Below are 22,963 nucleotides of genomic sequence, written 5' to 3'. Positions count from 1 at the left end.
ATTTGACAAAATGTAACATTATTTCTTTCTTTCTCGCTCTCTCTCTGCAGATTTTTATATAGCTCTCTACTCCCCCTAGTGGACATAATATCTACATTGTGAAATATACAGATCAAGCAAACCTCAGCAAAAAGAAAAGGACAATATCAATGGCACCTAACTGTACACACGCAAAGCTACAAAAACATATACAGTACATACAGTGTGTTACTGTCTTCCTCTCTTATAATAAACATACTACACATATAACACACACAGACGCAAGCAAATAAACGCATGCACGCACGCGCACGCACACGCACGCACGCACACGCACACACACACACACACACACACACACACACACACACACACACACACACACACACACACACTTCACCAACCCGATTCAGTCCGCTTTTCCCGTAGCCTGGCAACGAGGCAGATTTGGAGATGTAGGAGTCTGTGGAAAGAAACACAAACATGAACACATACCCACACAACTATGTGGCCTAGAACATCAACAAGTTGTTCTCTTCACAGGGAACAAAGCATGTCTCTAGTGTTCTGTGGTGTGTGTGTGTGTGTGTGTGTGTGTGTGTGTGTGTGTGTCTCTCCTCACTCTACCGACTAAATAATGCTGAAGAGAGAAGACGTGCGATTCTACAACTAGAGCAGCAGAGGGCGACAGAGGTATATTAATTAAACAACCCAGTCTACCCTCTCCCCTTTCCCCAAGAGGACCACAACGGAAACAAGCCTAATGGCTTTCTTGTGACTCTATCCTTTTGAATGTATTTTCAATAAAGTAATCAATCAATCAATCAATCAATCAATCAATCTCTTCTCTTGCCCCCTCTCTGCTCCTCCATTCCAACCCTCTCTCCTACATCTAGCACACTTCCTTTTGTTCCTAGCCGTCTTCTCGCTGTCGCTCATTCTTTCATCCTCTCATCCACACACACACACACACACACACACACACACACACACACACACACACACACACACACACACACACACACACACACACACACACACACACACAAAATCAATTACACAGTGATGTCAAAGCCAGAATGTGTGTGTGTGTGTGTGTGTGTGTGTGTGTGTGTGTGTGTGTGTGTGTGCGTGTGTGTGTGTGTGTGTGTGTGCGTGCGTCGGTTCCTAGTTCCTACCATGCATTATGTGAGCTTCTGCACTAAGCTGCATTATTCACCTGCCAGGCCCTCTCATTACAGAGTGGAGACGTGGCCACCTATAGATTTCATATTCAGGACCCCACAATTATTTATATTTTGCCACGGATGCGAAATACTAAATACTGAGGGTCTGTGTTCTGCGTTTACAGAATAGAGTGTGTGAGTGTGTGTGTGTGTGTGTGTGTGTGTGTGTGTGTGTGTGTGTGTGTGTGTGCGCGCGTGTGTGTGCCGTGTGCGTGCACGTGTGCGCGAGCGTGCGCTTTGAAAGCGATCTCTAAAGCCTGCAAACAAAAGAGAGGGCAGGATGCAGGGATCAGAGAGAAGAGCATGGCTTATGATGTCATCCTTGTGATGATGACCTCAGAGATCACAACACTCACCACTGTCAGCACTGTGCACAGACCTGGAAGCTGGAGGGGGGGGTCCAGAGATAGAGGGAAGAGGAGAAAGAGAGAGAGGGGGGGGTCCAGAGATAGAGGGAAAAGGAGAAAGAGAGAGAGGGAAAAGGAGATAGAGGGAAAAGGAGAAAGAGAGAGAGGGGGGGGGTCCAGAGATAGAGAGAAATGTCCCCCCCCCGGTCCAGAGGGGGGGACACAGGCAGGGAAAGCGATACAGAAAGAGAGATGAAGAGAGAGAGAGAACAAGAGACAATAGAGACAGATGGAGGGAGAGCGGGAAGAGTGGTGGGGAGAGAAAGAGGAAGAGGAGAGGCAAAAGAAACATTAACCTTTGAACAGCAGTTCCCCAACTTCCACAAACGGCGTGGGCGCACACACACGCAGGCAGGCAGAGGCATGCGCACACGCACACGCACGCACACACACACACACGTGTGCGTGCGTGCATGCGTGCGTGCATCCGTATGTGCGTAATGCATGAAGGTGCAGGGCATGGTGGGGTAGGTAACCATTCACACGTACAGAAAAGCGTGCAGCGTATTGTAGGTACAGGGTGGAATGAGACAGCCAGAGATGATGAAAACCGGGCCAGCTGTCAAGGGTCATCTATTAAACATGCAGCACCACTGGGAACAACAAACAGCCGCATAAACACAAACACAAGTCAAACCTTCCCCATAAGCATGCAGGGCACAGTAAAAAATATGTCCCGTGCTGTAGTTAAACGGAGTGAGAGGCTTGGTGTTTATTCTAGATGCACCTCTCCTGTGAATGTGCCATCAATAATCTGGGAGATGCGTCGCATCAGTGCTTCTTAAAGCCCGTTACGCAGTAGTGTTGCCGTCGCACATTTTGAGCTTGTGGATTGGTTACTTTAATGTTCTTCTGTTACAATTGTAATCCAGATTTTCTTAACCCATTCAGGACGGGAACCCCTTTGTGTGTTTTAATGCTTTAGCTATTGAAAAATAGAAGATACAAGCTCATAGCGCGGCGCCGCGCTACGAGCTTGTATATCTGCTATCCATTTGTACACTCTCAGAGTTACAGACCCATAAGGGTCCATTTGGTTCCAAACTATCATTTAGCTGGGGACCCCCCTGGAACTCAGCAATGTCAGAATTAGCTCGGCCAGTCGTCTTTTCCTTTTATAAGAATCCTCATCTAATTTCGAGTTAATTGCACAGGCTTTCTGCTTCTGCAGTTTCTCTTCCACCGAGTCACCCGGCCTTTCTAGTGTGTCTCGAGTGCGTTCTCAGGTGCGTTCTCTCACACCTGCATCCTCTGTGTCTTATCAGGCATCAACGCCGCCAACGAGGCGCGCCGACACGCGCCGCCGGCTGTGAAGGGATATGGAGACCAGCCGTCTCCAACTACGCGTCCGATGGCAGAGATGATGAGTGCAGGCCTTAAAAGAGCATTAGAAACTCCCATGCATGCTCACCGTGAAGCCAGCTGCACTCTATCACAGTAATCACACGGTGCAGAGCTTCGGCCTCTTCTCCCTTCCTTTCACTTATTACTTAATATTCTACTTCTCCTCCTCTCCCTTCCTCTGCTCTCACCCTGATTTACCTCTCCACCTCGGAGTCATACATCTTCTCTGACCTGTTCCAAATTGCTTTAGCCTCCCTCCCTCCCTTCCTCTCTCTCTCTCTCTCTCTCTCTCTCTCTCTCTCTCTCTCTCTCCAACACGCTCCATCTCTCTAAATATTTTCTCTCCTTACCATTTATTTCAATTCTCTCTGTGCCTCCCTCTGTCTCTGCTGTTCTAATATGCACTGTTGTATTGCCACTGTCTCCACCCAAGACTTTTACTTTCTTCTTTCTTTCTTTCTTTCTTTCTTTCTTACGTACTTTCTTTTCTACTGTATAGCCTCGATATTACAGTTACAACAAAAAAAAACTTGGCACAATTTGCACAACCTTCACTTCATGTACCTAATCGCTCGACACAATTTGAACTACATCACACTCCCTTATCTGCATTAGACTCTTGTTTTCCTTCTTTACACTCTGATGTCAGTTACACATCACCTTGTTGTCCAAACACTACACACAATGTTCAGTTGTTGCACACACTTCTCACGTAAAATCTCAAAGCATCAACCTACAACACACACCTATTCAAATCACTAAACCTTCAGGTCTGGTGAGCAATGTGTTGGTACCACCTGACCACATAGATGACCCACAGTGAATCGACTACATTGTCATCTGAGACAAATGAGCTTCCACCGGGCTGCTCAAGTGCGTGAGTGGTTCCAGGACCAACCACATTTTTCCGTTCTATACCTTCCACCTTATTCTCCTTTCCTGAATCCTATTGAGGAGTTATATAGCGGAATATTCGCTTCAGCGATTCACTATGGGAGCGCTCCCTCTGAGCGCGAGACACAGAATAATTATTAATAAACTCACATTCTACTAGTCGAATGGGCCTTTGCGACATGCCGTATTCCGTCACCTCCCCGGGTATAACCGGCGAAATACGCGCATGCGCACTAATTCGATTTTCTTCTGCTCGTGAGACACAAGCTTTCATATCACTGAGATCCTTTTTCCGATATTGGTTAAATAAAACAATTAATCTCAATAAGGACGGGTCTGCAATTCGACCTGTACCGCGAGGTTCCTTTATCGGTGATCTCACCTCGGTGATATAAGCTCACGAATTTAAGACTTCTATCGCTAAGTAAGTACTCGCTGTGTAAGCTAAAACTGCTTAGCCTGTTAGCTGCTGTATAAGCCTTTGTTAGCTAGTTAGCCCCGCTGTGAAAGCATAGCTTCTAGCCTGTTAGCTGCTGTACAAGCATAGCCTTTGTTAGCTAGTTAGCCCCGCTGTGAAAGCGATAGCTTCTAGCTTGTTAGCTGCTGTATAAGCCTAGCCTTTGTTAACTAGTTAGCCCCGCTGCATAAGCGATAGCTTCTAGCCTTTTTGTTCGGGTTGCTGTATAAGCCATACTGTAACCACAGCAGCATGTCTGAACGGAGTTGTTCTAGAGCTTCAGCCCGCCGCTATCAAGGCGACAAGTACCCGATGCAACAAAAGACATGTAAGAACCGCTCTTGCGGCAACTCCATGTCCGGATGGGACCAGCACAACTTGTGCGCCTACTGTCTGGGCCTCGACCACGCAGAAGAGGCCCTAGATTTTCCGGATAAATGTCTTAAGTGCGCGAACATGGACAAACGCAACCTTTGGCGCCGTTTGACCCGTGTACGGAAGTTATACGAGTCCCCCGAGCGCGACAACGACGAAAACTATGATGACTTCGAGGAACGTCTGCTCGAAGACTCACAAGATGGATGCCGTGCAGGCCCCGCCACGGTAAATAACACACGGCCTAGCCATAGTCCCTCGTGTGTACCAATGAGCTCAGGGATCCCCTTACCCTCTGCTGACTATAATAATAATGACCAGAAAGATGTTTTCATCAGGCAAGGCGCCAGGCCCCGCTCCACTGCGTCGGCCACGGTAAGTAGGCCTCCACCAGACGAAGTAGCCTCCACGTCTAGACCCTCTGAGTCCCAGGGGGCCCCAGTAGCGATGGCCAAGACCCCCCCAGTCTTTGACATGGACAAGGACTTCCCGCCCTTGACCCACGGCCCACGTACCGACCATGAATGGGACGGAGACGGGGACGAAGGCGACGACATGGAGACCGGCCTTCCCTCCTACCAACACTATAGAGTGCTGGACCAGGTCCACGACTCCGACTACGACGACGACGACGTCATTGTTGAGGAGGAATATGTTGATGTGGACGGAGAGCAGCGGGCCGAGGACCCTCCGGCCGTCGACGCCCAAGCAGCTGCTATGGCGGCCGAACAGGCAGCCCCTGCTGGACAGGAAGTGGCGCCCGTGCAGGGCGCCATCGCACCACCAGAGGCCAATCCACCTACAGCCGAGCTGCGTAAGCGAGAGACCGAGCTGCTGGATCTATACAGAACAGCAGCGGTCAGGTGCGGGCGAGACTGGCCCAAAGAGGACCCTGGCCTGCCGCCAGAGGACGGCTGGCAATGCCGCAGAGTCGTGCGGACCGAGCCTCCACCTAAAGACTCGCTGCCGCTCGCCGGAGGTTTTAAAAGTGTACTGACCCACACCTGGGCCGAACCTGCCTCTGACGCCAAGAAACAGCGCCGTCGGGGGCTGGCCCTAGACACCGAGCTCGCCAACGAGGTGGGCTTGCTAGGACTCCCAAAAATAGACAGGGCCACCGCAGGGTACCTGGTGAACCCTCACAGCCCTCACTACTTCCCCATGGATAGGGACCCGGTTTTCCCTGACAAGAAAGACAAGGACGCCTCGCTAACGCTCAACCGCCTCTACGACAACATGGTGACCATTGCCAAGTCAGCCAACGCAGGGGCCCTACTGCAGGGCTCCCTATCGATGCTCTTGGCCGAGGCGGGTGCAGCTCCCACTCCGGACCAACTGGCCGAGGCCCAACGCCTCGTCGATGAGATCATAGAGCTCACGCTGACCGTCACGGAGGCTGCTGGACGAGGCATGGCCAACGCAGTCCAACAAGAAAGAGTGAGATGGCTGGACGTGTTTCCAATTCCAAACCCAGGTGACGTCCGCTCTGTAATGCTTAGAGGGTCCATTACCCATGAGGGCCTGTTCCACGACGCTCTAAACAAGCTCATCGCCTCCGGAGAGGAGCAGAAACGGCAAGCCGAAGCGGGGAGCCACCTCCCCCGCCCGGGTAGACCTGCTCAGTCAGCCCCGCCTCCTCCTGCTCGCCAGCCTGCCGAGAGGCACAGCCGTCAGGCCTGGAGAGTCCGCAATGAGCGTCCGTCCTCCCGCCCCCCCCCCTTCACGGGGAGAGGGGAGGGGTCACGTGCATTCAACCAGACCCGTGGAAGACAGCGAACGCCTCGTGGAGACGACCGCCGCCGCCAGAACTCCCCATCACGCAGAGGCGGATTCAGGGGACGTGGACGCGGGCGTGGCCGCAATAAATAGCAGGCCTGGCCCTGCCTCGGGGGGCCGCAGAGGACCAGCCCCCCAGCACCCCTGGTTCTGGGTTTGAATCCGTCGGGAGTGGTCTCGGACCTCGCCGGCGGACCACCTCCAAAGAGGTTAAAATTGTGCTCACACCGGGTCGCAGTAGACGACGTTGGTGTTCAGAGTGTACACAATTTCCACACTGTGAAATATTCTGTAAATGTACAAGAATGTCATATTGCAAAATGTTCTGTGGATGTTTTTTCTGTAATAAAATATTGCAAAATAAAAAACAAACAAAAAACCCAAATACAAACCCGAACCCAGAGGGTCATGAACCCACCTTCAAGAGAGCCACTGCGGCTCTCGGGAAGTGTGGGGGGACGTGTCAACAAAGTGACAGGTCACAGCCTCAGACCTGTCACTTGCTGGCACCGTCACGGCCAAATTTTCCAGGATTGGTCGCCCCCGCCACCAGAGGGCGCCATTGCACCATCAATGAGCGCCAGGCCGGTGGCGGAGAATTCTGTGTCATCTCACAAGGTGAGTCAGGCCGCTGCCAGCCCCTGTCCAACAGGGGGCAGCATAGTACCACAGAAAAATTCTCCAGTAGTTATAGAGAATCCACTAGCTCTACATTTAGAACAGTGGAAACAGATTGGTGCATCTCCGTGGGTGCTGCGCACCATCGCCCGCGGATACAAGCTACAGTTTGCAATGAGACCACCCGTGTTCGAGAAGATTGTTATGTCACACGCGAGTGGTCAGGCGGCGGATGTACTACGATCGGAGATAGTCTCTTTGGTAAACAAGAGAGCCATCAGGGAGATTCCCACGAACGAGAGCAAGATGGGTTTTTATTCAAGATACTTTCTCGTACCAAAAAAGGGGGGGGGGCTAAGGCCTATCCTAGACCTCCGTGCTCTCAATCGACACATGAAAACTTTCCGCTTCAAGATGCTGACAGCGGACTCGCTAGTGCGTTCTCTGCGCCAGGGCGACTGGTACACCAGCGTGGATTTAAAAGACGCCTATTTTCACATCCCTATCTATCCACCGCACAGGAAGTTTCTGCGCTTCGGTTTCGAGGGGAAGCTATACGAGTACATGGTGCTGCCGTTCGGGATGTCCCTCTCTCCCAGGGTTTTCGTGAAATGCACACAAGCCGCCATCGCTCCACTGAGACGGCGGGGGGTCCGCATCGCAACCTACATAGACGATTGGCTGATCTGCGCGAGCTCACCACCGGAGACGCTGTCCCACACTCAACTAGTGGTGAGTCTCCTATCTTCTCTGGGTTTCAGCATAAATCACGTGAAAAGCATTTTAGTGCCTGCACGGATAATAGACTATATAGGCATAACACTGAACTCTCTCTCTTTCACGGCCAGGCTGAGTCAAGAGAGAGTCAAGTCATTCCGTGCATGTTTGACTCTTTTCAGAATAGGTCACAAGGTTGCGTTTGGAACTTGTCTGAGGATGGCGGGCCTCATGGCCTCGGCCATCTCCCTGGTACGCCTAGGCAGGTTATATATGAGACCGTTTCAGGCATGGCTGAGATCTCTGCGGATCCCCAGCAGTCAGCGACACAGACGGGTCCTAGTGACAGCGGAATGTGTGCTGGCTCTGAAATGGTGGAATGGTCAAAATGTCCTAACAGAGGGCGTCCCCATGGGGATAGTCCTCTCCAGAAAGGTGGTCACTACGGACGCGAGTCTATCGGGGTGGGGTGCCACCCTCGATGGGAGGACGGCCAGGGGGACATGGGACGCCGGCCTCCGAACCGCCCACATAAACTATTTGGAGTTAATGGCGGTTCTACTAGCTCTACACCGTTTCAAGCGGTTTCTACGTGGTTGCCACGTGCTGATACGCACGGACAACACTACGACGATGTACTACATCAACAAACAGGGCGGACTCAGGTCACGCCAGCTGCACATGCTAGCACGCCAGCTGATTTTGTGGTGCGACGAGCACCTCCTCTCGATCAGGGCATGTCACGTCCCAGGTCTCCTGAATGCAGGGGCCGACCTGTTATCCAGGGGTCCGCTCAGGTATGCGAACTGGTCTCTACATCCCGCGGTAGCGGCACAGGTTTGGGACAGGTTCGGGACTCCCGAGGTGGACTTGTTCGCCTCAACAGAGGACACGAAATGTCCCCTGTTCTTCTCTATCGGGGGGGAGGCACCTCTGGGCTTGGATGCTCTAGCTCACGGGTGGCCTCGGTCTCTGCTATATGCGTTCCCCCCACTGTCCCTGATCCTTCCCACGCTAAACAGGGTGAGGACTCGGGGCCTGACCTTGATCCTGATCGCTCCGTCATGGGGGTCGTGGAGGTCGGAGATAACTCCGCTCCTGTACGACCGCCCTTGGCAGCTCCCGCTGCGGGCGGACCTGCTCACTCAAGTGAGACACGAAATATTCCATCCCCAACCGCACGCGCTGGACCTGTGGGCCTGGCCCGTGAGAGGTTGAATCTGCAGGATGAGGGCCTACCTCCTAACGTCATAGCGACTATTCAGGGAGCTAGGGCCCAGTCGACCAGAAAACAGTACGATGTAGCCTGGCGGGTCTTCGAACGGTGGTGTTTGAAGAGGCCTGGGCAAGTAGTCCCGTACCTGGCCTCGGTGAAGGAAGTTCTGACCTTCCTTCAGGAGTTCTTGGACGACGGAAAATCCTTCTCCACGGTGAAGGTCAATCTGGCAGCCATTTCGTCCTGTCACATAGGTATTGAGGGGAAGACCTTGGGTGGATACCCCCTAGTACGTCGCTTCATGAAGGGCGCGAACAGGGCACGTCCGGTCTCTCGGTCTATGGCTCCGCCATGGGACATATCTCTGGTTCTGGACGCTCTTATGGGGGCGCCGTTTGAACCTCTGGAGTTGGTGGAGCTAAAGTTCCTATCGCTCAAGACCGCTCTGTTGATCGCGCTGACGACCGCTAAGCGGGTTAGTGACATGCATGCCTTATCTGTAAGTGCGGACTGCATGTTCTTCAGTGTAGATGGACTTAGGGTGACGGTGAAACCGAACCCAGCCTTTGTGCCTAAGAATTTTCTCGCTCGGAGTGTTCCTGTTGATCTGGGGTCGTTCCATCCACCTCCTCATGCGGGGGAGGAGGATAGGAAGTTACACTCTTTATGCCCAGTGAGGGCGTTACGGATATACATGCAGAAAACAGCTCCCTTGAGGCAGGGTAGCCAGCTGTTTGTGGCATGGGGCGCTGGGGCGATAGGTAAACCTGTCACGAAGGTGCGGCTTTCCCGGTGGATTGTGGAAGCCATTCAACTGGCCTATGCTAGTACGGGTACACCCCCGCCGGATGGCCTGAGGGCACACTCCACGAGGGGTGTGGCGGCATCCTGGGCGTTGTTCAAGGGTGTCTCGATACAGGACGTCTGTACGGCGGCGAGCTGGTCGTCCCCGTCGACGTTTGCGAGGTTTTATAACCTGGACGTAGCAGAGCCGGCTCTGGCTCATGCTGTCCTTGGTGTCGCGTCTGCACGCGGCGGTTCGCATAGGTAGGCCCTGGTTCAGGTAACTTAGGTTAGCCCAGAGCCTGGGGCATAGGTTTAGGCCCTGGAGCCATGAGGTGGTCCAAGACCATCAGCCCAGTTAGCCCTGAGGTGCTCTAGACGGCCTTTGGGCTGTCTGCGCCTCACTAGGTAGGGACATGGCCAGCGGGTCGGTGACCCGGGTGGCCTTCGTCTGCCTGTCTTCCCGAATCCTGGTTGTGGTCACTGTGTCAGGGACGCAGGTGGCCACGGAGGTATACCTGTCGGATGGGTGTGTCACGTCAGTGATGTGGTGAAGGGAGTTTATGAAGTCTCCCATAGTGAATCGCTGAAGCGAATATTCCGCTATATAACTGGAGGTTACGCAGTAACCGTGGTTATATTAGGGATATGAGTGAAGCGATTCACCAAGATACCCTTCTAGCTTGTTACGGCAGAAGGAAAATGTTCACCGAATTAGTGCGCATGCGCGTATTTCGCCGGTTATACCCGGGGAGGTGACGGAATACGGCATGTCGCAAAGGCCCATTCGACTAGTAGAATGTGAGTTTATTAATAATTATTCTGTGTCTCGCGCTCAGAGGGAGCGCTCCCATAGTGAATCGCTTCACTCATATCCCTAATATAACCACGGTTACTGCGTAACCTCCAGTTATTTTCTGGTTTTCTGGTTTGAGCAGGCTGGTTTACAGTAATAAATAAATAAATAAATAAAGAATTCAGCTGCATATTTGTGTGCTGTTTTAAGTTTGACTCGAAAAAGTCAAACACGGAGTCATTTTTCAAAAGGACAAATGGCTCATTCTCCAGCGTCATTGTCATTCATGTGTGTTCCATTTCTATGATTGTGTTTTCAATTTTTCACTTCATTGTGCTGTAAATGCTTGGTAGTTGTGTGTACTCAATGAATGGTATGTGTGTGCAATTTGAGAATATGGCTGTGTGTACCAAATGAAAACACGAGTTCCATTTAATACAGTTCCATGTAATACACACACACACACACACACACACACACACACACACACACACACACACACACAGCCTTACAGCCGTTCACGGTGTTGTATCCCTGGCCTTGCAGCGCCTCCTTGCTGCTGCCGCGAGAGGTGCGCCCGCCTCCCCACTGGTCGTTGTCGTAGCAACCCGATTTTGCCTTCATCTCCTCCTTCAGAATCATCCTCCCAATCCCCTGGATGGACAGATGGAGATAGAGAAAGTAGAAGATATGCATGTATAATGGAATTATAGAAGTAAGGAAAGCACTGCACGGTTGGAGGAACAAATGGACAAAGACAGAAACATTATCCTAAACAATGGAAAAAGGAAACTGAATATAAGTTGACGACAGGTTACAGTAAGTAGGAGAAGATACTACGTGTGCGAATGAAGCCACTAAGGGAGGCTGCCGGCTGGCTGTGTCTAGTGTGGTGTTATGGACTACACCTCAATCTGACCAAATGGAAGCAGTAACGCTTCACTGATCAGTCACCAATTAAAAGCATCTGTGTCATTTTAGATTTTATATATTAAATAGAAACATTAGTTTTTTCAAAACACTCAGGATTTAGAACAGTGGTTTTGAACAGTGGTTCCCAAAGTGGAGTCCGGGGACCCCTAGGGGTCCTTGAGGGAGTTCCAGGGGGTCCCCAGCTAAATGATAGTTTGGAACCAAATGAGCCCTTATGGACCCCAGCGTGTCACTTTGTGCAGCGCTGCGTGCAAGCTTGTACATCTGCTATTTCTGGAGGACAGCTCCAGACTAAATAACATAGAGGCTCATTTTCCTACTTATATTGATCCCAAATGACTTGCCATGGGGTCTCGAGCCTACAGTATATGTTATTTAGTTGTCATTTAACACAAATCTTTTCTTCTGGGGGTCTCCCTGGCACAAAACATTTCAGATGGGGGGGGGTCCAGGATCCACTCAATTTTTTTGTTTGTTTTTTCTTTAATGTATTTCTATGTTCCAACTTTAATGTCAAATGTGAGTGACTGAACAATACAAAACTACCTCCCTGACAAATTATCGCCCAAGACAGTTTGTTTATTTTTGGACGGCAAAAAGAGACGATGCTAAGATGACCCAATGTTATTCTCCATATAAAGACATCACTTCCGTGACCCAGGGGATGAGCACGTGAGGTCAGGACTTCAGTGGTCTGTAGGGGTCGGCTGCAGCTGAGTGGGTAGAGAAGCCGTCAGGGAATAATTGGAAGGTCACCAGCTCGACCCTCAGTGAAAGTGCCTGAGCAAGACACCTACTGTAGCCTTACTGTAGACACTTACTGTAGCCTTCTACTGTAGCCTTACTGTAACACCTACTGTAGCCTCGGGGGGGAATTAAAAGATTTCAGTGCACTGTGCCTACACATGTCGCGACCGCAGGTCGCGACATGTGTAGGCACAATGCAAGGAATAAATGCATTCGCCATGTATCCGAAGGAAGTCTGATCCAATCACTTTTAGATTTCTCCAGTTTAATCCTGAGTTTAAGTTTTTTAGTGTTCAAGATCTAATTTTAGGCATGTTTAAGCCTCGAGGAAAATCCGTGTTGAGGTTCTTAATCCACTGTTTTTCATTAAAACGTCTTTGTCCTACTGTCCAGTTAGGATTGTGTTGAAGTCCAGCGCATTTTAGAGCTCCAATGCCGTGCGCCATAAAATGTTGCACCAATCTTGTGGTTGTCTTTTTGGCATTGTTAATATTGTATCTGTGTCGTCCCAGCCTAGTACCTATTGTTTTACCTGTCTCTCCGACATATTGTAAACCACATTTTTCACATGTGATTAAATAAATGCAGTTGCTGGTTCTGGCTGTTATTTGTTGTTTAATCTCCAAGACGCGTTTTGTGGTTCTATTTTTTACTAATTGTTTGGGTTTGAAGTATTCTGGTCCCTGGCGTGCTGGTGTGTTGATTTCTTTTAGCTTGCTGTGTACTAGATAATCTTTAAGGTTTTTATTTTTTCTGTAGGCCGATATAATTTTATAATCTTTTAGAAGATCGTCTGTTCGGTTCTCAAAATTCCTTTTTATTCTGTTGTTGGCTAGTGTGCTCTGTGTTGAATAACTGGTTATCAGGGCCAATTTGGGGCCTGTATCTCGCACTTTTATTTCTAAGAAGGTTTTTTGGGCTTTCCGGAGGAAGGTCCTAGTGTATCCTCTTAGTCTGAGGGCATTAAATAGAGTTTTACAAGCTATTTTGAAATCACTTCTTTGCGTGCAAATCCTATGGAATCTTAGTAGTTGTGATTTGACTATTCCTGTGTAGGAGTGTGTCGGGTGGAATGACGTTTTGTGTAATAGGGCGTGAGTGTCTGTTTCTTTAAAGAATACTTTTAAGTCTAGTTTCCCATTTGTGTTAAAGTTTGGGCCCTTGAAGATTGTTACATCAAGAAAGTCAATCCTTTCTGTGTGTGTCACATATTTTATCGTTATGGATCTATGATGGCTATTTAAAACATCAATAAATTCCTGGAATTCTTCTTGGCTATGTTCCCATATTCCAAATATATCATCTAGAAATCTATAGTAATGTGTCGGTTTAAGTCTGCATTTTTCTAGTGCGGTCTGTTCCCATATGCTCATGTAAATGTTTGCATAAGATGGTGCAAATCTCTTTCCCATGGCCGTGCCTTTGATTTGTAAATAGAATTTGTTGTTAAAGGAAAAATCATTCTGGGTTAGATTTAAGTCTAGTAATTGGAGTATTTCCTCCTCTGGTCGACTTGTGTCTGGGTATTTACTAAAGACTTCCCTGACTGCTTGGAGTCCTGATTCTGTTTCAATGTTTGTGTAGAGGCTGTCTATATCTATTGAAAATAGAAGGGCCTCCTTTCCTACTTTAATAGCTTTAATTTTGTCCACAAAATCGTAAGTGTCTTTTATAAAACTGGGGTGTTTTATCGACAGTGGGTTCAGGAAATATTCAATAAACTCTGCTGTCTGATACGTCTCGCTGCCACAGTCCGACACAATTGGTCTCCCGGGTGGAATTTCATATGGTATTGTCCATGAATCCGGGCTTTTGTGTATTTTTGGTAAAAGATAAAATATCCTTGCCCGTGGGCTATCCTGTCCTATTAAGTATTGGTGTTGTTTGGCGTTTATGTGCCTTTTGTCCTTAAGACTGTTTATGATGGCTATGGCCTTCGTAGCTGTCTGCATGTAAATGGGTTGGTCTAATTGCCTATAATGGTCCTGATTGTTGAGCTGTCTCTCACCTTCTAAAAGGTATTGGTGTCGATCCATAATTACTATGCAGGAGCCTTTGTCTGCTGGTTTGATAATGATTTGTTTGTTGTTGATTAGTTCCCTAAGTGCCCTGGTTTGTTCTATTGTGAGATTATCTTTTTCCTTAATGTGTCCTGGTATGCGTGTTACCGTATTCATGTCCTTCTGCATCAGTCGTTTAAGACTGCTTGGGATTAAATTCTCAGACGGTTCCCAGCTTGATTTTGGTCGAAAAGGCAGTATCTCCGTTCCTTGGTCCATTCCAAAGTGTGTAGCTAGTTTCAATCTGCGGTGATACTGAGAAAGGTCTTTCTTTAACCTGTTGGTTTGTTGTTTATAGATATCCAGTGTCGGGACAAAGGAAAGTCCCTTTTCCAGCAGTTCGGTCTGGTGTTGATCTGGCTGGAAGTAATGGGACAGATTAATTATGTTTGACTTGCCCCCCCTCCTTTCTGGGTTTATGGGGTCTATAAGTTTAAACTAGTAAGCCAATTTACAAGCATTGCTTTGCCTGTCTCTGTTGTCCAATGTACGTTATCAGGAACCACTTTAAACTCCCTGTCATCCAATTTAGGGAGGTAATTATAGGTAACAATATTGCGATTTAGCTCTCTCATGTTATCCTTATCCTTTATTGAGAAATTAGTTGAGTAGTTGACTAAAGGGACATGGATACTTGCAGTTGGGAAGGCGTTCTGTGCTGCTGCGATGGCCTCTCTCAATGCCCTCTGCGCTTGTTTTGGAGCGTGGCCTCTCTCGTTTATCCCAACCGACAGGATGCAATAGGCTACAGTGGTGTTGCTCGGTATCCTCTCTAGTAGGGCCTTCGTATGTTGGAAGCCCATTCCTGGGTAGCAATCCACTTGCAGATCTGGTCGTGTCAGAGATGGAAGTTGGCTCATGTTTGAGTCTCCTATGATGAGGATGCTTTTCTTTGGGAATAGTCTCCAACGTTGGTTCTTCTTCCCGGTGTTGATGTGTTTGTAGACTTCCCCTGGGGTCCTTGGCTCGTCTATTTCTGGTTCATCTGTTTCCTTTTCTCGGTTCTCTCCTGGGTCTGTCCTGGTCCTCCTAGGGGCTGCTTCTGTGTCCTGGGTCCGGTCCTGTGTAGTCTTCTTCTTTGTTGGTTCCGTCCTGTTGTGGTCAGTCCTCTGGGGTTTTGGCGTGCCATTTGGATTGGCTCTCCTACTTCGTGTTTGCCTCTGCGGTGGGCTCTTCTGTGGTGGTAGGGTCAGGGAGGGGAACTCTACTTCCGATAGATCCGTTCTAGGGGGGACCTGTACTATGGTTGGTAGTATTGTCTTGGAAATAAGTATGGTGGGGAACATGGGGGGGGTCGAGGTCAGAGAGGGTGGGGAGAGAGGGGCAGTGGATACACAAGGGGGGGGGGGTTTTGGAGAACGATGGGGAGTGGACACAGGTATATCAGGATCAGAGGGAGGAGGAGGAGGGGGGGGTGGGGGTAAAGTGGGAATAGGCAGAGAGATAGTAGTAGATGGGGGGGGTTTGGGTAAAGTGGGAATAGGCAGGAAAAGTGGCATAGGAGTGGGAGAGAACCTTGTATTTCGCTAACCAATAACAGTGCAGAGGGGCGTCGTTCCAAATGTGGTGACGTCGGTGGTCTCCGCTGTGTTCTACCGGGGAGGTGAGGGGGAGAGGGAGGGGAGGCGGACTCATAGGTTGGTGAACCAATAGGGAGCCGGCGTTTATTCCCAGCGCCAGTTTGATCCGCCCCTCTATGCCAAGAAAAGCTGTGTTACTTTCAGGCTGCACTTACTGTAACCCCTAACAGACCTCCATGCTCTCCTCTGAGCCATAACACTCTGCTGGGTGAAGCAGTAAAAGTTATTTACACCTCCACCCCTCCTGAGAATACACAGTTTCCCTTCAAAAGGGAAAAACTGCCTGACATCGTACAATAAATGTAACAAAATCTCAGTCCGTCTGTACTTCACATATCTCGAGAACATTAGTATACCGTTAATAAAGCAAGGTTTTGACCAGTGACCCTCGCCTTAGAGGTGTTAATACTTACAGTAGTTACGCAGTACATAAAGGAAATAAATAGCCGTGCTGTGCTCTACTGTACGTGTGTTCAGTAGAAAGACAGGAGAGAGTGTGTTTATGTGATTCAGATGTACCAAGAGAGGATAATGACCTACATGAACCTCGCTTTGCATTCTGGGAAAAAAAACACCATTTAATTAGATAGCTCATTAAACATTAACAGACACACGCGCGCATGACCACAAACTATAGAGACACACACAAACGAATGCACGCTCGTGCACACACACACACACACACACACACACACACACACACACACACACAGTGAGATCTTCTGCGTTCTCCATTTGAAACTCAAGAGTATAAGAATTTAACCACGCGCGCACACACAGGGCATGAACATCCAAGCTCAGCCAACAGGGGGTGCAGCGGCCTCGAGAGATGCTTCAGCACCATGGACAGTTCAGGGCTTTAGGTGTGCTGTTGTTAGAAGGTATAATATAGCAATTTATTTTGCACTCTCTTACATTTGTACATTTGTACTCTCAAAATTACAAATGCATTTTTATTTGTAATTATCAATTTATTTACTTGTGAATTTCCTTTTTTGGGGGGAGGTTAAGTGGAGAGCAGTGTTAATTTTGATTAGCAAATTTAGATTGTCTTTTCAATAAATGTTAATTTAGCTTTAGTCATATTTTAGTCATCTGAAATGTTTTAGTTTTAGTCTAGTTTTAGGCGACTAAATATCATATGATTTTAGTCGATTTTTGGGGGACATGATGGCAATGTGTTTGTTGACTCAATTGTCAATATATTTACTCTTAGTTTTAATCATTGTTGCTTAGTTTTCATTTAGTTTTCGTCGACGAACAACCGGGGACTGTCTGTGAGGCAATAGAGCCCATGTGATACGGCACCCTAACCGCTCTGCAATCAGGATGCTCCATGCGGATCCATAAAGGAACACTGAGAATGTCACTGTGTGCATGTGATGAATCAGTGAGGCACTGCTATCACCTGGGAGGATTTGGTGACCTACATACTGGCTATAAAAGCTGGCAGCCTTTCCCCAGAAGGAGCTCACTGTCATCGGTGGTCGGAATGCTCTGCCATCCCTATTATGGATGGGCACGTTTTCCAGAATTCAGATCTACAAGCTCACGACTAGAGTGTGCATGCGTGCGTGCGTGCGTGTGTGTGTGTGTGTGTGTGTGTGCGTGCGTGTGTGTGTGTGTGTGTGTGTGTGTGTGTGTTCGTGTGTGTGTGTGTGTGTGTGTGTGTGGCATAAATTCAGATCTCCACAATGTAGTCCTGCATAAACATACATAAACAGGCATGGTTGGACACACACACACACACACACACACACACACACACACACACACAAGGTAGTGCAGGGATGATTGAAAAGAGGAGACAGGTGGAATATTTTCTTTCCATACTCTGTTTAGATTGTGGTTCCATCCATCTTCCTCTCCTCCAGACGAAAACCTCCTCGCCCTGGAGACTGGGGAGAGAGAGAGAGAGAGAGAGAGAGAGAGAGACACACACACACACACACACACACACACACACACACACACACACACACACACGTGCGCACGCTTAGACAATAATGTTCATATGACATGAAAGAATGAAGCTTTAATCAGTAAAGCATTTTGAATAAAGTTAATTGAAAAGGAGAGAGAGAGAGAGAGAGAGAGAAAGAGAGGCAGAGAGAGAAGGAAAGCAGCAAAGAGAGAGAGAGAGAGAAGTCAATAAATAACTATAGCCAAAAGGATGTTCTTGACGGTGTCTATATTTACAGCGGGTGACCCCAGGGTGATGTTGGTACAGTACATGCAGTGGGTACACAAGCACAGAGGTGTGTATGTACGTGTGCACAGAGGTGTGTATGTACGTGTGCACAGAGGTGTGTATGTACGTGTGCACAGAGGTGTGTATGTGCTGTATGCGTGCGCAGAGGTGTGTAGGTGCGCGTGCACGAAGGTGTGTAGGCGTGTTGCTGTCAAGGTGTATGTCGTCACTGTCGTCAAGAAACCCTGTATCTCCAAATGTTTAAACTTTTTTTTTAATTCCCCACCACCACTATACAAGAATGTCCAGCTAAGAAAGTAATGAGAATAGCAGACCTGCAAGCTCACAATGCATCACGACCGTGACGCATTGTGAGCTTGCAGATCGTCTCTTTTCACCATGTCTGAAGTATTTCGTGTCCTGAGAACTAAAGACATGTCAAAGGTTTCCACCTGTCACTGACGATGTACATGCTTGCAGGTGTTGTGAGCTCTGTGCACGTTCATGCCCCTGTGTGCAAGCACCTATAGGGTAGTACATGCAAGCATATATAGTGCCTGCAGACAGGTTCGGGTGAGAGCCTGTGTGTGTGTGTGTGTGTGTGTGTGTGTGTGTGTGTGTGTGTGTGTGTGTGTGTGTGTGTGTGTGTGTGTGTGTGTGTGTGTGTGTGTGTGTGTGTGTGCATTTGAGTGTGTGTTTGAGCCTTTTCACCCCATTTCTGCAACTGTACTGTATATGTGTGTATTGATGGAAGGGGGGGGCTTACCTTTAGGAGAACCAGTGTAGGGGAAGTAGTTTGAGTCTGGGTGGTAGATGTCATTACAGTTTGTAGAGGAGTTCACAAGATTTTCATTGGTTTTCTTGCCGACTGTTGGAGAGAGAGAGAGAGAGATGGAGAGAGAGAGATGGAGAGAGAGAGAGAGACACTGAGAACAGCATTTCAATTCATGCACTCAACTCATGCAATTTCACCATGACAGTAGGGCAGTTGAACTAAGCCAGAAATCTGTCAAAAATGGTCTATTTTCTTTTGGTGTAATCGTGATTTTATTGCCTCTATCAAACGATATAAAGCGAGAAAACAAACGTCAGTGCGAGGCAGATAACATTGGACATACACTGTAACGTTTGCTTCCTTATACCCTGCAGTCTTTGATTGCCTATGATAGAAATAAGTATCATTCTACAACATGTTAACGATTATGGAGAATATCATATTATTGTAATCCATTGTATTATGGACTGAGGAGCACCCCTTCTTTCCATTTTAATCTAGGCCTAGTAGGCAAAATGACACTTTATTGTCACAGTAAAGACTGTCGTTTAACTTTAATTGGAGTTGTTGTTGGCTTTGCTTTGATGCGATGTCAGCTTTCCGAGTACCTCACACACTAAAGTGCTCCATTATTTGAACTCCGGAATGTTCAAGTTCACCCCACGGAGCTGAGGTGGTGTGGTCGTAATGGAGAAAGTCTGACATATAGCGGTAAGCCGAGAGAGGGAGACAGAGATTGGTCAGCAGTCTGCAGAGGCCAGTCAGTAAATCGTACAGAGGTGGAGGTAAGGCGCAGTAACTCTGTCAGATCTGTCACCTGACCGTTGATGGATGACCGCAACCGTTTGTCTCTCCTCTCTCTCTCTTCAGCTCTGTCTGACTTTTTTATCACCCCCACCCCGCCCCACACACACCTGTTTTGTTGAACTTGATATCCTTTACACCACCTATGCTCTCATCTCTACATCCCATTACTAACCCTGCCTCTAACCCTAACCCTAACCGCACGCAAAGCCACTTGTCGGAATAATGTGCCGTCGGAATTACGAGCAGATCCTGGCCAGTCTACGATACTTGTGATTCCAACAAATGTCATTCAGATGCGATTGGAAAAAAAAATGTCTGGCCTTTTTTCTGAATGCGCTGCTCATGGAATGCAGCCAGATATTATCATATTTTAAATAGCCAAAACAAAAGTCCTAATTTATATTGAAATCATCCACCGGTCATCAAAATATCTTTAAAGACTCTTTCCTGACTTTTTCCAGGCACAGTCATCACTAGACATGTTCTGCATCCACTACTGCCTTAACAGACTTAGCAGACTCAACATACGCAGTGTGGAAATGCCTTAATAGACTAAGATCTGGTGTTGGGCGAGCAAAAGTCACTCTCGTAAAATGGGGTTTTTCTGATGACGAGGGCATTGTGTGTGACTGTGGCACTGAGCCGCAGACCATGCAACACCTCCTCACATGCCCCCTGCTGGAACACCCCTGCACAGCAACGGACTTGGCAGAGTTCAACGAAAAGGGACAGCAATGTGTTCAGCTGTGGCTGAACCACATCTAGCGTGTATTGTAACTAACTGTATTGTGGACACGATAAGAAGAAGACTGCCTTAACCATCCCTAAAAGTTAAAAGAGATTCAGTCCTTGGGGTACAATGCATTGATGTTTTGAGGACGGTAAGGACAGCTTTGTAAAACCTCTGTTCTGAAGAACAGAGGTAGTCATAATAACAATGTGACTTCCATGCCTTGAATAACTTTACAAAATCCTCTCTGTTTCTCCATGCAGAGGAAAAAGTGGAGGCCATCACTGTCATCTCAACAGTTCAATTGATCAAGCATTACACTGACTGAAGTGGCATCTTTCTTACAACAAGAGCAAGTCAATCTGCATAAAGAAAGGCGTCTAACTCTGACAGGATTATAAAAACAACACAGCGTGGGAAAGCTGTCAAAAATTTGCCCCATGCAGTGAACCGACGTACCTTGTCTCTTATAGATGGGAGGCTTCCTGTAGATATTGCTCTCATCAGAGGCTGGGAAGACAAAATATGCAGAGTCAGACGGAGGAGGAAGAAAAAAAAAGAAAAGAACAGAAGTGATGAGGATGCCTGCTTTACATACAGGGACTCCCTCGATCACCCACACCCTCATGGAGCCTTCAAACACATGAGTTGCGAATGTGCGAGTTGCAAATTACAGCCGTCGCAGCCATAAAAGGTGACAGCATGTTGGACAGACAGCTATAGCAGAAGCAGTGCTGCGCATCCAGACGGCCTGATTGACATGTAGAGAGGCTGATTAGAGCCATGCAGGCGCATTACAGAAAATGCCAGCAGATGGCAAAGGAATAAAGAATATGGACAGACAGACACAGACACAGACAGACAGACAGACAGACAGACAGACAGACAGACAGACAGACAGACAGACAGACAGACAGACAGACAGAGACAGACAGACAGACAGACAGACAGACAGACAGACAGACAGACAGACAGACAGACAGACAGACAGACAGACAGACAGACAGACAGACAGACAGACGAAGGAGGAAGAAATTAAAAAGCGTAATTGTTAAGCGATACAAAGGAAGGCATGGAGCCATTAGCAATGCTCACTCCTGACTTTGGAAGACAACTGACTCTGTACACTTTTCCCACATTACTCTTTAATTCAGTGCTACAAGCAGGCAGACTGCAAGCATACGGGTGTCACCATGCAACAGAAAATAAAAACAAAGTACATAATGAGCTGTGAGTAGTAAAACCAAGTGAGACCAATGTCAATGCTACTGTACATCGCCGAAAACAGCCAAACACAGCCAGTAACAGCCAAAAGCTGCACCAGACCAAAAACATACCCCATACAAACATCCATGATCCCGCAAAAAAACATAACACTGGGAACAGCCAGTGGTGGAAAAAGTACTTAATTAAAGGTATCAATACTGCGAAATAAAAAGCATTGGTATCAAAAGTACTCATTGTGCAGAATGTCCCGTTTCACAAATTATCATGACAAAAAATTATAAAATGTTTTGTAATAATATTTCCAAATCTACAAAGTAACTCCATTCTGTTTAATACACATTGGTTATAATGCATTATGACACAGACATTACAGCACTTCTCTATGTGCCTTTATAACCACCTAAGTTATAATAGTTATAATGTGCTGTTCCACTGAGCATAATAATGCATTATGACCAGCACTTATAATATGTTATAAACGTGGTTATAAGTTGTTTTACATGCTTACAAACATTTATAACGAGTGTTATAATGCCTTCTAAGAACATTATAATGCATTATAAATGCACTACAATGCATTATAAAGACGACCTTAATATAAAGTGTTAGCTAAATTTACTAATTTACTAAATTTACTTAATTATACAGTAAGTACATGTACTTAGTTACTTTCCACCACTGGGAACAGCTCTTCCATTCCCACCGGGCTATCCATAGTGAAAATGCATTGAGCCGTCATACTGTGGAGCACTTTGGATAAAAGCATCTGTTAGAGTAGATGCAGGGAAGGGAAGGCTCTGGCAGAGCTGACAGGGAGCCAAGCGCCACATAGAACCGGAGAGAGAAAGAACGAGGAGCCGAGAGATGGATTGAAGGCCGGAGTAAGAGGAGGGGAACCAAAGGAAATGGTTTAACTAAAAACCGCGATTAAGAGTAAAGAGAGCATGAAGAACTGAGAGAGAGAGGGTTTAGAAAGAGAGATGAATAAGAAAGGGGAGCAATGGATCACAGGAGAACAGGGTGAACGCAGGTAAAGCGTATAGGCTACTTCAAAGCAACTTTTTTTTTTTTTTTTGGGGGGGGTGTGGGACTGAACAAGTTTCCTAAAGACGAGATGTTTTATATTTGCTGCTGCTCCGCTTTGAATCTATCAAATCTCTCTTCAAACTATGTACCACGGACAATGTGTGTTAATTACCGTCTAGTTGCAGTGGCTTCACCTCCCAATGTATGAATGAATGAACCATTGTAAAGCGCTTTGAGCACTTGGAAAAGCGCTATAAAAATGCAATTCATTATTATTATTATTATAGAGGTTTGTGTAC

General features: G+C 47.6%; 1 protein-coding gene across 1 annotated transcript in view; it reads right to left on the bottom strand.

Annotated features, from left to right (window-relative positions):
* LOC308327225 (actin-binding LIM protein 3-like) overlaps positions 1-22,963 on the bottom strand; it is a 76,611-nt gene that overhangs the window by 7,353 nt on the left and 46,295 nt on the right. Inside the window, exons 14-18 of the mRNA XM_080780478.1 lie at positions 20,871-20,921; positions 18,866-18,967; positions 17,742-17,806; positions 11,101-11,242; positions 384-442 (exon numbers count right to left, since the gene is read on the bottom strand). Coding sequence (XP_080636604.1) covers positions 384-442; positions 11,101-11,242; positions 17,742-17,806; positions 18,866-18,967; positions 20,871-20,921 — 419 coding nt within the window. The remainder of the gene's footprint in view (positions 1-383; positions 443-11,100; positions 11,243-17,741; positions 17,807-18,865; positions 18,968-20,870; positions 20,922-22,963) is intronic.

The sequence above is a fragment of the Protomyctophum bolini genome, assembly GCF_963924005.1.
Source record: "Protomyctophum bolini genome assembly, chromosome: 13".
NCBI lineage: Eukaryota > Metazoa > Chordata > Actinopteri > Myctophiformes > Myctophidae > Protomyctophum > Protomyctophum bolini.
The sequence above is the reverse complement of the archived record's forward strand: the minus strand, read 5'-3'. Positions and strand labels throughout refer to the sequence as shown.